Here is a 16,042-nt window from a genome sequence, read left to right as displayed (position 1 = left end):
TAAGCCCGGTTCTCACTTTAAGGTAACCTGTCATTATTTATCTATGTGTTTCTTTAAAGCCTTTTAATTTTTTAGAAGCCTTTGATTTTGACATTAAACGTGGTTCTTAGAGGTTGAATGAAAAAATCGATTTGGCAAATATTCACAACAAAGCTTTATGTCACATAATATTTAAAATTGTGATGTTATGAAAAGTGAGGTATAGGCTTTGTTGTCATGGATATGGGCGCTGTTTTCCATACTGAGTAGATTAGACATCTCTGTGTCCGTTACACGTGTGCTAAGTATTTACAGTTTGTATTAAAGTTTATTACAACATTCTTTCTCTTACTTTTACATATCTTGCATATCTGGAAGAAGGCTGAAATATCCACTGGCATGTGGTTAAATAGAGCATCACAGATCGAACTTCATTGTAGTATTACATTGTAAGGAGTTTTCCTTTATCCGTTCAAATGAACCTGTTCAGTGATTTCCCAATGTTATCTCGCGAAAGTAATATTCCAGGCTTTTATCGAAGGCATTTATTGGGTGTTTCGCGTCGTTGCTGAAACACACGTTGAGAGCGACGCGTTACAGAAGCACGGTGGACAGAAGCGCTCCTCGAATACATCAGGTTAAGAGCTCATTCTGGCTGCTGAACACAAGGTAATAACAGGCGTTAAGGAACGAAAAGCAGGGAGGATAGCTATTCCGTGACCGTGCACTTTGTCTGCCGTTTTAAACAATCGATTTCATACAATCGATTCCATAAGCAAAACAGCTGATTGTATTTGTTCACATTCGGTATCAACGGAACGCAGCACGGGTCCATTCTTATTTTTATCTATACATCGCAAATTCTTGGTCAATCATTTCTAAGTCTTGTGTGTTGCAGGTCTTACTTAGAAAGGACCGAGTCGCTGAAGCCCAGACCGTTAAAGAACAGACCACATTACAAGTGAAGAGTGAGAGTGCTGCTCTGCAGGTAGGCCTGACTCTATCTTCCTAGGGGGCTTGTAGGCCTATATGATATAGATTATATTAAGGGTTCTGTGATGTTGTAGCCTGTTTTCATTGAGACCCATTAGGCTAATAAATTATCATCGTGAATAGAATGCTCTTAATTATTTTATTGCTTAATTTTTTTTGGCAGAAATGTCTATGTAAAAACAGACATTTCAAATTAAAGACCAAAAGTGTTTTTCATTCTTTTAAAGGCTATTACTCAAGACTGTGAGTAGACTTTACTCTGACTCGAGTGAACAGGATTGTGTTTCTGTCTCTCGATATTATAAAACAAGACTCTGGGCTGAGACAGGGTTCACTCCAGTTCACTGGAAAACATGAGGTCAGGGGAACACGTTAACAATAGAAAGGCTTGATGAGATTACGCTTCTTAGAAAGGACAGGCCATAAAACCACCAATTCCCTTCTTAAAGAAGTACAAGACACACGGTGAAGCTCTATATTATATCTCCAAATAATCCCTTAAAAGTGAGTGTAGTTTCTGTCAAAGTTTCAAAGACCACACAAACAGCAACGTTTTGACTGTAGCCAAGCATTTCCCAGAAGACACCGTGTTTACCAATACGTTTAGCCAATAAACACATCACTTAGGGTCCGTCCGGTACAGTTTCCTGTCATTTGCCCAGATGTTTCCTGACTGCAAGGGCACCTCAACAGTTCCAGTCTGTGACAGATGTGTCCCTACTCACTACGGTTTTGTTTAGAACAGCCCGGGGGCACATGTGACGTATGTTTATAATGTCTCTTTGATGACATAGAGGGTGCATTTAACGTTTTCAACGGATGATTTACTATAACCTGCCCTGTAAGCTGATTACTGTATGGCTATGCCCCATATTGCCTCATGAACTGTGTGTTGAATTACCGGTAATTAGGGGAGCTATTGAAAGAGAATCCTTTGGTACACTGCTGCCTTTTCTTCTCTTGACTGAGTTGCATCCGATTTAATGACCCAGATCAAACTCTCAGTAGCCTTTACCTTTGTGCTGCCACAGGTGACCTCAGTTCCCCGGCCCCGGTCGCCCAGGACCGAGTTAAAGAGGAGAGAGACCCAGCAGCAGCAGCACCCAGGCCTACACAACAACGGGCCTTTGCCCGTCGTATCCCACAGTGACTGCTTTACCCAGCGGAACGCCCTCTTCAACCAGGAGATCCTCCAGGTAAAACCCAGTCAACTGCACCTGAGCTAGCGCGGGGAGCTAGGAGTTTAGCGTCCGTTGGTCAGAAAGCGAGAGCTAACGCTCGGTTTTTCTACAGGTTTGTGGTCGAATTTCTTTCGGCTGAGCTCATCCACACATATGTGCATATCGTTAAGCAGTTAACGGACTCGTCGGAATCACTTCCTTTCTTATCAGATAGGGAGTTTTTGCACAAAAGCAAGTTTGTATTGAAACCATCAACAGTGTCCAGTGATCTCTCCCATCCTGCTTTGCTTTAGCCAAGAGGGGGGAGAACGCTAACAAACATGTTGAGCTGCTAGTATGTAATCAGAATGGATACAGCCTGTCCCAGGACCCTGGAGGGGCAGCAGCGCTGGGGAGGGGAGAAGAAATATGTACTGCTTCTTATTTTGTGTCCCAGCGGGAACTGTAAGAGCCCTGTTAGGTCAGAGGGGAAGGGAGAGAGGGAGGGACCGAGCGAGAGAGAGAGAGAGCGAGGGGAAAGTAGAGAGAGAAGAGGAGAGGGGGAGAGTGAGAGGGACAGGGGGAGGGAGAGAGAGAAGGAGGGAGGGCTGGGAGAGAGAGAAAGAGAAAGGAGGGGAGGGAAGGAGTGAGGGGGAGGAGGGGAGGGAAGGAGGGAGAGAGGAAGCGAGAGAGAGGCGGGGAAAGGGAGAGAGAGAAGGAGGGAGGGACTGGGAGACAGAGAAAGAGGGAGGAGGGGAGGGAAGGAGAAAGGGGAAGGGAGGGAGGGAGTGAAAGCGAGAGAGAGAGGGAGGGAGGAAGCGAGAGAGTTAGGGAGGGAGGAAGCGAGAGAGTTAGGGAGAGAGGGAGGGAGGGAGAGAGGGAGAAAAAAAACTGCCACAAGTGAAGCAATTATTTGGAGATGAGATCATGGTTTGGCTCCATCTCTTCACGCCTATGGCCCGGAGAGACCAACCCAAGCAGCACAACTGGCTGTGTTATCTCATTGCGGGTCCACCCCAGCCAGCGAGGACATATTTCAGTGAAGCTCGGCGGTGGGACAACGGGGTTCGTCCGGTGATCGTCTTTCACATTGTGACTAGACCAGTCTCTCTCTCTCTCTCTCTCTCTCTCTCTCTCTCTCTCTCTCTCTCTCTCTCTCTCTCTCTCTCTCTCTCTCTCTCTCTCTCTCTCTCTCTCAGACTCTCTCTCTCTCTGTCTCTGTCTCTGCTGTTTGGTGCAGTTGAACCAAACATGAGAGGCAAAGCGTTTGATGTGAAAGACAACACATGTGAACAGTGCCGACAAGCCTAGAAGCCTCCATTCACCACATGTGCTCCAGTGTGAGTTCTGAGGAGGATTGGGGCCCTGATAACATGGTGTGTGTTCCTAATGTACTCCCAATGAACAGAGTCTCGGGCCCCCGAGGGCCAATTGGTTTTGTCGTGATGTAGTCGGCTGTAAGTGCTGACGATGAGATGCTTTCCTAGGGCCTGGTCCCTTACTGCTGTACAAGTGAGTGTGTTCGAAAACAAGACTTGTTTTGAAACCTTTCCAACGGACGAGAACAAAAGGAGGTCAACCCATAGAGGAACTCGATCCGTCTGTCTGTATGTCTGTCTGGGTCGCGTTGTGCTGTACGTCTGGTCTGCATAAATCACGGAGTTGACTGCTTCAGTGATAAGTAGAAACTGGAGACGATCTCAGAGCCATGTCACCGCTATGGAATATTGTTTCATGATTCTTTGATAAACCCTTTAAGACCTTTAAGATGGAAATTGCTGGTCTTTCGGCTCTTAAAAACCAATGAGTTTTCATTAGAGTTGATTTGATTTCTGGTGGGGTTCGGACGAGATTTCAAAAATATGATTTATATCTTTTGAAAGAGGGTCGTCGATTATCCAACCGAAACGTGGAAACAATAACAAACAACACCATGAGTATGCGGCGACTTCCTATTCTTTATTGCTGCGCCCGGACATCTATCATAAACGTGCTATTGTTGCCGGGCGAACAGGAAGAAACAAAATCATCATCGACTTCCTGTATGAGGTCATGTATGCCCTGGGAGCTGATGTGTGGAGTTAGAGGCAGGCCTGTTTAGTCAAGCCCTGGTTGCCTCCTTCTATACAGAAATACCTCCACAGTGCAGCACCCCAGGCCCTCCACCAACCTCTATTGACTCGCCGACTCTTAGGAAAATAAATGACATCACATTTCATTTATCTCTTTTTTTTTTTCTCACAAAGTGCGTGGCCACAAAGTGATGAGCGGTTGGCATGATTACAGCGAGGAGCCCGAATCAAAGTGTCTCTCTCAAACTGAATCATGTGTTGTGCAGGAGGGAGGGGGGGGGGGGGGGGGGGGGGGAGAGAGAGACGCGGTTTAAAAGTGGCTTTAACGTCAGTTACTGTTCGACAAGAAAATGCCCGAATAAAGACGTTTGTGTTATAGTTTCCTAGAATTATATCGGAAATGCTGTCACGATTGTCACATTTAAATTATTTATTAATCCACTCAGTGATTTCAACTCGGACGGGTTCGCCTCGTACCCGAGGCTGGTAGGAAGAAACTTCCTGTCTTTTTCCAACTGTTTTCTGAGCCTTGCCACCTGGCTGGGAGTTCGACTTTCTCTGTACTAATGCTGCCAGAACAGGCAGCTCAAAATGACAAGGGCTTATGCAACGGACTGTGTGTGTACACGCCAAGCGAAACGCCTGCTCCTTCTCCTCCTGCAGAACATGGCGTGTGAGAACAAAGCGCGGTTCTTGATGAGGAACCAGGAGTTTCTGAAGCGTGTGTAGTTTGGAGTAAGAGGGGAAAGTCTTCGCCATGTAATGATCGCTTGACGGCAGGTGTGATGTTGTGAGTTTACCTACTGTCACAGTGTTGGTAGTACTCGACAGAACACTAATATTTAGGTTTTTCTTTATAATTTGCTTTTAAAAGCGAGGCCAAAGTAACCCTACCGTCACGCAGACAGAATGTACTGGTGTTTCAATGCAGGTTGTTCTATAGACTTATATAAAATGTTTTAAAATATGTACATTTAAAGTCCAATACTTCATCTTCAAACCTGGTGACTGTTAGCCACAACCTGGTCTCACAAATCAGATTTTGATTAATGATCGAATAATCATATTTTTGGACTAATACTCCAAAGACTGATGTCAGACAAGCTCTCATCTGTGTGAACGTGGAGTTTCACTTTATTTTGCGTCACGTTTGTTTGGACCAATCTTGTGGCTTCAGGCGGTACTCTGTAAGCATGGAATTGGCAAACACAACGTTGGTCAGCATTAGTAAACTAAAAAGGTGTGTACCGGTAAAGGTTTCAAATCAACACCAGACTGCAGACTGGCCACTGTAGATAAAGTCTTTTTAAAATGCACTTCTGAAATCTCCATCAACTCATGCAGTTAAGTTTCTGTTCGGCAGAAATCTCCATAGCGAAACATGAAATGCAGCATAGCTCCGCCCCTTTCAGTTTTTGGTTTCCTGCCCAGGCTCTGTACCGTCTCCCACCAGAAGCCCTGCTGTAACGTAGTCGGATCGCTGGATACCAGATTCACCATTACCAAACTGTTACATTTGTAATTCTGCAGCTTCTTAGTTCTAAGCTATGATTCTCTGCTATTCCAGCAATCTGTGATTACACTGGAATTGTTTTGGTCCAAAGTGCAAAAACAACCAAGTTACATCACACTCGTTACAAAATGTCTCCTATGGTAATTCTGCCTTTAGTCAGTTGTTGATTGATGTTGTCTATGTCATTGTTGTAGTCGATGAGGATGATGTCGATGATGGTTGTAATGATGATGATGATGATGATGATGATGATGATGATGATGATGATGCTGGTGATGATGCTGATGATGATGATGATGCTGATGATTTTGATGTTGATGTTGATGAGGTCGATGACGACGATGTTGTTGTTTGTGTGCGACAGGCCGAGGCATGGATCAAGAGGAGGCTGCAGGAGCTACAGGGAGGCCCCGCTGGCCAGTGCTGCCCCCTGCAGGGCAGCGAGGAGGCCTCCACCACGCTGCACAGAGACCTCAAGGTCTTCGAGAACACGCTGACTCAGCTCAACCAGGTAACCATGGAAGCAGCACAACAACAGACAACAGTATCCCTCAGCAGTCGTGGTCTGAGCTTCTAAAACAAAGTGCCTGGAACTATCCTTTGGATCACATCGCACACGACTGCACTCAATGGCTCAAGGCTGTTTTTCCACCCACACACCGGTCCAACACAAAGCCCGTCGCCCTCTCTCATCGTCTCCTACGTGGAACTGTCGGCTCTGTGTACATTAGAACATCTCGGATTATGAACCCTCTCTTGACATGCAGACTCCTTTTTGGAAAACGCACAAAAACGCTCCTTCCACTCACACCCACTCATACGCGCCGCGTATCAGTTGCTGTGAGTGGATGCAGCGTTTTTGAAGTGGATGCACCTTTTCTGACCCTGACGATCCGATGAGCGGCGGTCCAACATTTTCATTTTTCAGCCTCTTGACTTTGCTAAATAGGCAGCCTTAGATGATGATAATGATGATGATGCAATCCAGCCTATTGTTGTCACCTTGTGACTGAACTAGCATCAAAGACCTCTTACTAACGGCAGGGTTAAAGTTAGTACAACCAATTGCAATGCTAAACACTAGAGTCCTTAGTTTCAAGACTCACCTACAGCCAGATATGAGACAACCTTCTTAAAGACAAATATCGACCTCTACTGCCTCCACCTGCCGCCGTAACCCTCCTCTGACGTTCTGGCGTTGTGCAGACGGGCGAGCAGTTGATCTGCAAGCTGAACCCCTCGGCGGAGCTGGCGAGGAGACAGCTGAGCCAGCTCAGAGAGCACTGGCAGACGCTGAGACAGACGGCGGCCAATCAGGCGAGGGCGCCGGGTGGCGTTGGCGTGAGGAGCTTGCAGGAGTTCAACAGGAAAGTCGAGCGACTCGAGGCCTGGATCAGAGACAAGGTGAATCACGGGATACGTGTCTCGCTCTTAATTTTTTCCTTTGCGCTTTATCGCTCTTACCTTCACCGTTGAACCTCAGTGCCGTTCCTCAGAACTCGAGAACATATGCCTCAGCTTTAAAACACACACCCCATCATATGCTAGACGGGCTTGTGCTTATATCTCCACACCTGTCTGCCTATCTATATTATGTTGATGATAAGTGTGAGGGAGTTACACTGCCTCGTATGCCGCTGGCTCAGAGTGGCTGACAGTTAATCCCTGGGCGAGTAGAGAAGTAATGCAAGTTGTGTAAGATCTTTCCACCAAGCTATTCAGTCAACCCCCCAACCCCCCCCTCCCCCCCAAGCGATTAAACCAACAACCCCTCGAGGAAAGCTCATATTCTCAATCAAGGTTCATAAAGGCTTTATTTATCACTGCAGCAGCATCGACTAAAAAGGGCAGGATAACTGCAAAAAAAAGCTGGTTCATTTTCTAAAAAGTCCTTTCTCTCATCTCCCATTATTCTGCACAAACATGTTGATGCGTTTGTGTGTGTGCGTGTGCGTGCGTGTGTGCATTTCTGTGTGGAAGCAGGAAGCAGAGCAGAGCCTGTCTAACATCCTGGCGGAAAACGTGGACAAAATGCAGCTCACGAGGAAGATCCTCGATCTGAAACAGGTGAGCCCGAGACAGATTGTCATTGGAAATAATTAATTATCTTTGATTTGTTTGGATTTTCCCATCGTCCTCGGGTAAACACAGCACTCACCCTCCCCTCTCCTCCCAATTCCGCGGCACTTCTTCTGTTACTCTGGTGTCTTGGAGGCCCTGGTGTTCTCCTTTAGGGCTGAACCATTAATCAGATTCAAACCGACATCGCAATGTTATAGAACGCGTTTTGTTAATCACAAAGGCTGCGTTAAAAAAAACTAAAAACTTTTTTTATTTTTTGGAGGAGGATTTGTTACTGTTCATGGAGATTCGTATACATTTTTCTTATACAATTCGATAGTTAAATAAAGATGTAATAATATCAATTCCTGCATCAATTATGCAAGAATTGCATCGTTTATGATAGCAGTTTATATGTTGACTGCTTCCAATGTTGTGTCGGTCATACTATAGAATGATTTATTGCTTGTTTGGTGAATAATACAGAACATAAGGAACTTTAAAAAGAAAAATCGCATTCTATATCGCAATCGCAATATTGGTCGAAATAATCGCAATTAGATTCCCCAAATCGTTCAGCCCTATCCTCCTCCCAGAATGCAGCGTTCCTTCATGTGAGCGAAGTCATGGTGTGATGCTCCCGGTGTTCCCCTGTGTTGTCTGACAGGAGGAGCTGCTCCAGAGAACCCTCCACGAGGAGATCAACCAGCTGGCCTCCAGGCTGGAGAAGCAGGGGAAGACGGACGGCCGACATGTCTCCAGCACCAGGAAGAACGTCAACAAAATGTACGCTCGGAGTAGTGGTAGCAGTGGTATAGGGTAGTAGTGGTAGTGTTAGTAGTAGTAGTTTGCAAAGACGCCGCGAGAATCATTCTCTACCCCCAACAGCTCCCTACATCTATTCTGCTCGCGTCAGGTTGTCTTTTGAAATACAATCAGCTACGTTTTCTTTCATTTCATTTACCCCACCTTCTTCGTATTTACATCAATGGAAGTGTCACCTTGTTGTCACGGTAACGTGTGGGCAGGTGGCTGAAGGTGCAGGCCCATCTGAAGACCTACCACGAGGACCTGCAGCTCGCTCTGGAGGCGTCCTCGCTCTACCACCAGGCAGACAGCATCCTGTCGGCCATCCACAACGTGGTGAGGTCACCCTCCGCCGTCAACCCAGTGGAGTAATCGTCAAGGAGGTGGTGCGGCATGTGGCTCACGAGGTAGAGCGGGTTGGCTGGTTAACCCGAAGGTTGCTAGTTCGATCCCTGGAGTGTCGAGGTGTCCCTGATCAAGACGCCTCACCCTGACTGCTCCCAATGAGCGGGCTGTTTGCCTTGCGTGGTTTGACACAACGCCGTCGGTGTGTGAATTTATGTCTGAACGGGTGAATGTGAGGCAACATTGTGAAGCACTTTGAGTGGCCGCCACTGGTTGACGAAGCGCTGTATAAATGCAGTCCGGCGTTTACCATCTATGAACCTCTGGGAGGAGAATGTTGACTCTTTCATTGCTTTGGTCTTCAGAGGAGAAGTCCACGTGAGCGCGGGGACACCGAGTCGCACGGCGACAGGGAGATCCGGGACATCGCCAGTCAGATCATGGTGGGTCACGACCTCATCCGAACTTCAGAGTTCACCTAGACTCTATCGCCTCCCAACTTAACCCCACCCCTCAACACCCTTCTTAGGCACTTATTGTATGTTGTACGTCCTGGGACTCAATGTACGCACTTGTTGTATGTTGTACGTCCTGGGTCTCAATGTATGCACTTGTTGTCTGTTGTACGTCCTGGGTCTCAATGTATGCACTTGTTGTATGTTGTACGTCCTGGGACTCAATGTATGCACTTGTTGTGTGTTGTACGTCCTGGGACTCAATGTATGCACTTGTTGTATGTTGTACGTCCTGGGTCTCAATGTATGCACTTGTTGTATGTTGTACGTCCTGGGACTCAATGTATGCACTTGTTGTCTGTTGTACATCCTGGCACTTAAAAGTAGTACTTACCATTGTGTAGCGTCTTATCCCAGATATCTTTGTTGAATACAGGTAATGGGTTTACCTAACGGTTGTTAGTGCTGGGCACTTGGTTTTAGGAACATCCTTACTCTACCGACAGCAATATATTGTTGTTATATTGACAAGCGTCTGCTAAATGAGCTCCGGCTCTGTGTTTTACGTAACACGGTGTCCCCTGGTGGTGCTGCGGTGCTCCGCCTCTGACCCACATGTGTATCCCTGGTTAGATGCTGAACGTGAACGTCTCCCAGCTGGCCAACCTCCACCCCGCCCTGGCGCCCGGGCTCTCCCAGAAGCAGAGTGAGGTGAAGGACTCCTGGGCAGCCCTTCAGAGGGCCCTGAGGTAAGGCCCATGGAAAACCCTGCAGTGTCACGTGTAGAGTGGGTTTCTGGGCGTTTTTCCATTGACGTTTTTTTCTTTGAAGAGTTTGAAGTTTATTTATTTCACAAAGGGACATACTGATGAAACAATCGATATGTTGTTGATGTTCATCAATATATTAAAAATATTGTTGATTTTTTCTTTACAAATAAAATGTAGATAAAAAAGTAATAATAATAAATAAAAGATTAAAGCCAAAGGCTTTAATCCATCCTTAGTCACTGGGAGTTATTATTGATATAGTATTGTTTATTCTTTTACATAAAAGGTAGAATCACACATTGAGATTAGATCTTCATCGTGTTCTAAGGCACTGATAGATCAGTTCAGGGGGTGTTTGGGAGAGTGAGTTGAATGACTCCTGGGCCAACCTGTAGGGGACCCTGAGGTAAGGCTGTGGGCCGCCCAGGGGGAAAGGCATGGTTGTTCTTCGAGACTCACCCCACACCACCCATTGCAATAGACCCATGGGAAACCCTGTAGTTTCCCTTCATGTAGAGAGGTTCTGTTTCGGACACTTTATTTTGCTGTTACTGCCCCATTACCTCTGCGTGCGTTGGCAGCGCCGAGTTCGGACCGTTCCCAAATCCCAATTAGCCTTGTTTAGAATCTGTTGTTCCTCTCTGTGCGTGGTGTTTAGTTTGGGTATGAATCAGTGGAGTGGCGGAGCACTGGGCCGGGCCTGACTCACAAGGCCAAACATCGCCCTGGAGGTCTCATGAAGGCCTCCAGATCTCTGTGTGCGGGTTTTGTGTACATGAGCTGCATCCGTGACAGCTAGCGCCACACTTAGCCGTGTTCACAAAGTGTGACTCACAAACAGACGCGCTTCTTAGCTGAACTCTTACCGGGACCTCAAATAAGAAGATGTCAAAACAATTAACCCTTAGAGATTAATTCATGGCAATCGTCGGGATGAAAAAATATACAGTGAGCTTGTATGTTTACTTTTAAACTGGCAATTTACAGAGCTGAGGTCAACAGAATGAGGTTATACACATTTTCACGTGTGTGTGTGTGTGTGTGTGTGTGTGTGTGTGTGTGTGTGTGTGTGTGTGTGTGTGTGTGTGTGTGTGTGTGTGTGTGTGTGTGTGTGTGTGTGTGTGTGTGTGTGTCTGTGTGTGTGTGTGTGTGTGTGTGTGCATGTGTGCGTATGTTTGTTTGTGTTCGAATGTGTTGCCTTTCGTGGTTAGTTATTTGTCATATAATATTGTTTAATGTAGAATCACACGTTCACATTCGATCTTCATCATCTATGTAAGGTACTGATAGCTCAGCTCAGGGGGTGTTTAGGAGTGTTTACATAATAGTCCTTGTTTAAATTTACCCGCTGATTAATGGTGAAATGTTTACACTCAACGGTGTAGTATATCTTTCAGAGACTGTTAACATTGTGTTTCATTATTCAGAGCAAAAATATCAATCTTTCCGTTTGCTCTAATAATAAATAGAGCCGGTCAAAACTCGAGTGCCCGGTGCCGACATCCATCTCCTGCATCTCTCCAAACATTTCTGCTCGTTCACGAGAACCTCTCACGGTGGGCTATCTTTAGATCCAAATGTTGCGTCATGGTCTCTCTTCTTCTTTTTCTCTCTCTTTCTGACACTCTCTCTAACCCCCTCTCTTGCTCTCTCTCTCTCCATCTCTCTCTTTCTGACTCTCTCTCTCTCTAGCCCCTTCTCTTCCTCTCTCTCTCCATCTCTCTCTTTCTGACTCTCTCTCTCTCTAGCCCCTTCTCTTCCTCTTCACTTTTTCTCTCTCTCTCTCTAACCTCCTCTCTTTATCCATCCCTCTCTTTCTGACTCTCTCCCTCTCTTCCTATTCTTCTCTCTCTCGCTGACTCTGTCTCTCTCTCTCTAACCCCCTCTCTTCTTCTCTATGGCTCTTTCTGACCCTCTCTTTAACCCCATCTCACTCTTACTCCATCTCTCTCTCTCTTTCTCTCTCTCTCTCTCTCTCTCTCTCTCTCTAAACCCCTCTCAATCTTTCACCATCTCTCTCTCGCTCTTTCTCTCTGACCCTCTCACGCTTTCTCCATCGCTCTCTTTCTCTCCCTCTCTTATCTAGAATACCTCATGGCGATTTAAACTTCTCGTACACAAACACTGTCACAGTTCATCGTTTAAATCCATCATGGAGATTTCAAGGTTGCGGTTGTGATGGTGGGCACAGTGGGCTGTTGGAGTCAAAGCCCTGGTGATATTGCTCAAGTCATGCTCCCTCTTTGGCTCTGTCTCCCTCTCTCCCACTCTCCCTCTGTCTCCCTCTCTCCATCTCTTACTCTCTCTCCCTCTTCCCTTTCTTCCTTTTTTACTCCTCTCTCCCTCTGTTCCTCTCTCTCCCTCCATATCTCCCTCTCTCCCGCTCTTTCCCTCTCTACCTCTCTCTCTCTCTCTCTTTCTCTCCCTCCCTTTCTCCCTCTATCTCTCTCTCTGCCTCTTCCTCCCTCTCTCCCTCTCTCTCGTGATGCAGGAGTGACAGGTCGGACCCGCCCCCATCTGCTTCTACTTTCACCAGGGAAGAAGATGACCCCGTGACACCGGGACGAGAACCGCATCGCGTAATGGGAACCGAGCCCAAAAGGATCATGGGAAAAGAGGGGAAGGAGGAGCTGACCCGTCTCAAAAGCTGCGCGGTAAGAGCACTTTGCAAGCAGCTCTAAAAATAAGATGACTTCAGTGGCTCACAGCTTGCAGGCTTTTCTCTTGTCAAATGGTGCGTTTTATCCTCTAGGTTATTAGTTGTTACGAACACACGTTAGTATAAATAGTGTTGTTGTTTCAGACCGCTGAGAGCAGTAAATAACACGCAGTGCTTTCTTACATTGTTAGCCTTGGCACAGTGTTACTGCTTCTCTCTATCTGTTGAATAGAATTTCCTTCAGCACTTGATACGTTAATTATAACGTGATCCATAACAGAGGAAGACTTTTCCAGAGGTGTAGTTTACCTTGGCGTCGGGGTATTACATACGTTTCCATGACAAATGTTATGCTATGATTGTCGAACCATGGATGAATTGCGAGCCAGTGCAAACAGGCCCTAAAACCAGGCCTAGTGTCTTAATTGTTTTCCTATCCTCTGGATTTATGGCAGGAATAACATCTTGGCTCTTAACCACTACACCCTACATGTGAGCCTGACCCCCTCACAGTTCGCCTGTTCCTCAGCTCCGAGCCCTGCTCCTCAGAGAAGGGTTTAACCAGGATTTATCCTCTGCATGGTTAACCATAAACATATAAGGAAACACTGTTTGCCCCGGCTTCGGTACTTATTCAGTAAATCATTCTTGTGGCTCATTTAAAACCAGACATTAGGTTTATATTTAGGCTTTTATGTTTGCAGTTTGCCCTCTTTACAATCCTGAGGTAGATGTACGGTGGTTGTGTTCAGCCCAGTGGAATCCCATAATGCACCACTCTTCTACTCTCTCCATGACCCCCCCCCCCCCCCCCCCCCCTCTTGTAAAGTCCCTGCTGCTTAGTCTGGTCTCTGCGAGAGAGAGAGAGAGAGAGAGAGAGAGAGAGAGAGAGAGAGAGAGAGAGAGAGAGAGAGAGAGAGAGAGAGAGAGAGAGAGAGAGAGAGAGAGAGAGAGAGAGAGAGAGAGAGAGAGAGAGAGAGAGAGAGAGGCCATCATTCTTTCCATCGTCTTCTTCCTTTCCTGGCTTGCACTTCATGCCCACCTCAATGTTTTACGAGTCCTGCCGTATTTCCCGCTCTGTGACAGAAGCCACATCAGATCCTGGCTGGGATCTGTCCTGATATGACCCAAGGTGTTTCTCCTCACCTTGTTGTAGCCTGTTGGCATGACAACCCCCCCCCCCCCCCCCGATTGTCCTCAACACTACAACATTATCATGCAAGAGCGTCCCTCCCCAACCCCCCCTTCCACCATACCTCCACTCATTATTGTTTTATGGAGGATTTAGAAAGACACAACAGTGGATACCAAAGGCAACCCTACGGTGCCAAAGACTCTACGGTGCCTCTCGTCGGAGCAGTAAAAGTAATCTGGCTCACCATTCAGCAACACTTTCTCCCTAGCCCGCGGGCTAGCGGTCTGGAGCAGCATGGAGCAGCCTGGGCCAGCTGTACTGCAGGTCTGTAAGCTCTTATAGCGAACATCAATGGCCTTGGACTTAAGGTGGCCACATTTGCATATGGATTGCATCCATTTTTAGGGAGAGTGTATGCATGGACACGTGTGCGCACACACACACACACACACACACACACAATTACTCATACAGTATGCACTTACAGTAAACGCTGCCAGTCTCGATTGTGTAGTTGTGTAGTGTCCAATCTATTTGTGCAGCCCTTTACAGTCAAGAGTATGTGTGTGCGTGGGTTAGTGTGTGCGTATGTGTGTGTGTATGTGTGTGTGTTTGTCTACTTGCATGCGTTTGTGTGCGTGCGTGCGTGTGTGTGCGTCTTTGTGTGTGTGTGCATGTGCGTGTTTGCGTGTGTGTGTGTGTGAGACGAACACGTCCACATGACTGCATCAGTCCATTGTTTTGTCGTTAGGTTACTGTTTCTTCAGCCTGTGCGCATTCTTCTGCGTTCGAGACAAACATGTTGTCTGCTCTTGCGAGCCGTTGCGTCGCGGTTTAGCCGGTGTCAGCAGACGACGGCCCCGTCCTCGTGCTGCCGGGGGTTAACACGTCTTAGCGCGTCTCTTGCTGTGGCTAATTGCGTCCAGATGCGGCGACTGCGCACCAGATGGGCACGGACGGGCTTCGTGATAGTTGACGGCTGACATCACCGCATAGCGCGGTACGGAGAGACACGGCGAGGCGGAGAGAGAGAGAGAGGAGAGAATGATGTGGAGAACACTAGAAAGGGATGAGGAATGGAAAGAAACAGAGCACATCTAAATAAACACGATGTGAGTCAGGAGGGAAGAGTTGAGGAAACAGAATACGTTTGTCTGAGACAGAGAAAAATACGTTTTCGGGTGTTGTGAGGCCCGGTTTGGTTTCCCTAGTCGTGTTTTTCTAAGGTAGAATGATAAATGACAAATATACTTATTCTAAGTCCCTTTGGAGAAAAGCGTCTGCCAAATGTCCTAAATGTAAATGTAAATGTAAGCCGGCTTCTGATGGGAATCGGGGAGATCTAGTCAAGCAGATCTCCAGAAGACATCAGTGATGGTTATCAGCGCTGTCAGATAAACGACAGACGGTTTGAACCCCTGCTATCTTAATACAGAAATACACACTTAATGTGTCTCCGTGTTATTAAGACGGCTCTGTAAAGTGTCAGCAATGTTCATAAAGATTACTGAACCCCTCTATTTTATTGCATCTCTCCAGCACCCTGGCCTCAACTCTTCTGCCTGGCGTAGAAATGCAGAGTATGTGTGTTCAGTATTAGGATTGTTTTATTATCCGTTATTTCAAAGGAAAATCAAGGTTTATTTTTTTAATGAAATCCCAAAATGCATTGCTTGCGTGGTAATAAACAAAAGAAAGGATTCATAAATGAGCGTAAACAAAATGCAGATAAAAAACTCCTGATCAAAAACAGGCACAGTAAAAGTAATATTTACTGAAGATGTTTCTTAGAAAGTATTACAATTCACACATTATAGTCTACAGCAGTGGAGAAACATCTCAAGTTTGTTTTGAAGCATAATGGAAGTCTGAGCGTCCTCATATTGGAGCAGGAATGCATGAGGTGTGGTTTTACAAGGGTTTTAACTCGGCTCTGGGCAGCTGTTAATGTCCAGTCACCGGCCGCCCAGAACAGCTCATGTCAGAACACTGCTAGGCTAGCCACGCTAACTCTTCTCATTTTGATGGTCGTCCTGCATAATGTGACGCGTTCATTTGTCCAGTCAAGGTGTACTTGGTTAATTGTAAATTAT

The 16,042-nt window shown here is 46.5% G+C and overlaps 1 protein-coding gene across 4 annotated transcripts in view; it reads left to right on the top strand.

Moving 5' to 3' along the window:
* The window catches only part of LOC130404306 (uncharacterized), a 40,410-nt gene that overhangs the window by 903 nt on the left and 23,465 nt on the right, over positions 1 to 16,042 (top strand). For 2 of the 4 annotated variants that reach the window (XM_056608964.1, XM_056608968.1), the window contains exons 1-11: positions 1 to 22; positions 878 to 967; positions 2,004 to 2,168; positions 6,082 to 6,228; positions 6,924 to 7,121; positions 7,701 to 7,784; positions 8,446 to 8,564; positions 8,807 to 8,921; positions 9,296 to 9,373; positions 10,019 to 10,134; positions 12,647 to 12,809. The exon at positions 1 to 22 is cut by the window's left edge. In XM_056608964.1, coding sequence (XP_056464939.1) covers positions 1 to 22; positions 878 to 967; positions 2,004 to 2,168; positions 6,082 to 6,228; positions 6,924 to 7,121; positions 7,701 to 7,784; positions 8,446 to 8,564; positions 8,807 to 8,921; positions 9,296 to 9,373; positions 10,019 to 10,134; positions 12,647 to 12,809 — 1,297 coding nt within the window. The remainder of the gene's footprint in view (positions 23 to 877; positions 968 to 2,003; positions 2,169 to 6,081; positions 6,229 to 6,923; positions 7,122 to 7,700; positions 7,785 to 8,445; positions 8,565 to 8,806; positions 8,922 to 9,295; positions 9,374 to 10,018; positions 10,135 to 12,646; positions 12,810 to 16,042) is intronic. The other 2 variants (XM_056608965.1, XM_056608967.1) reach the window with 2 other exon arrangements.

This window comes from Gadus chalcogrammus, chromosome 15 (genome assembly GCF_026213295.1).
Source record: "Gadus chalcogrammus isolate NIFS_2021 chromosome 15, NIFS_Gcha_1.0, whole genome shotgun sequence".
Classification (NCBI taxonomy): Eukaryota; Metazoa; Chordata; class Actinopteri; order Gadiformes; family Gadidae; genus Gadus; species Gadus chalcogrammus.
The sequence above is the reverse complement of the archived record's forward strand: the minus strand, read 5'-3'. Positions and strand labels throughout refer to the sequence as shown.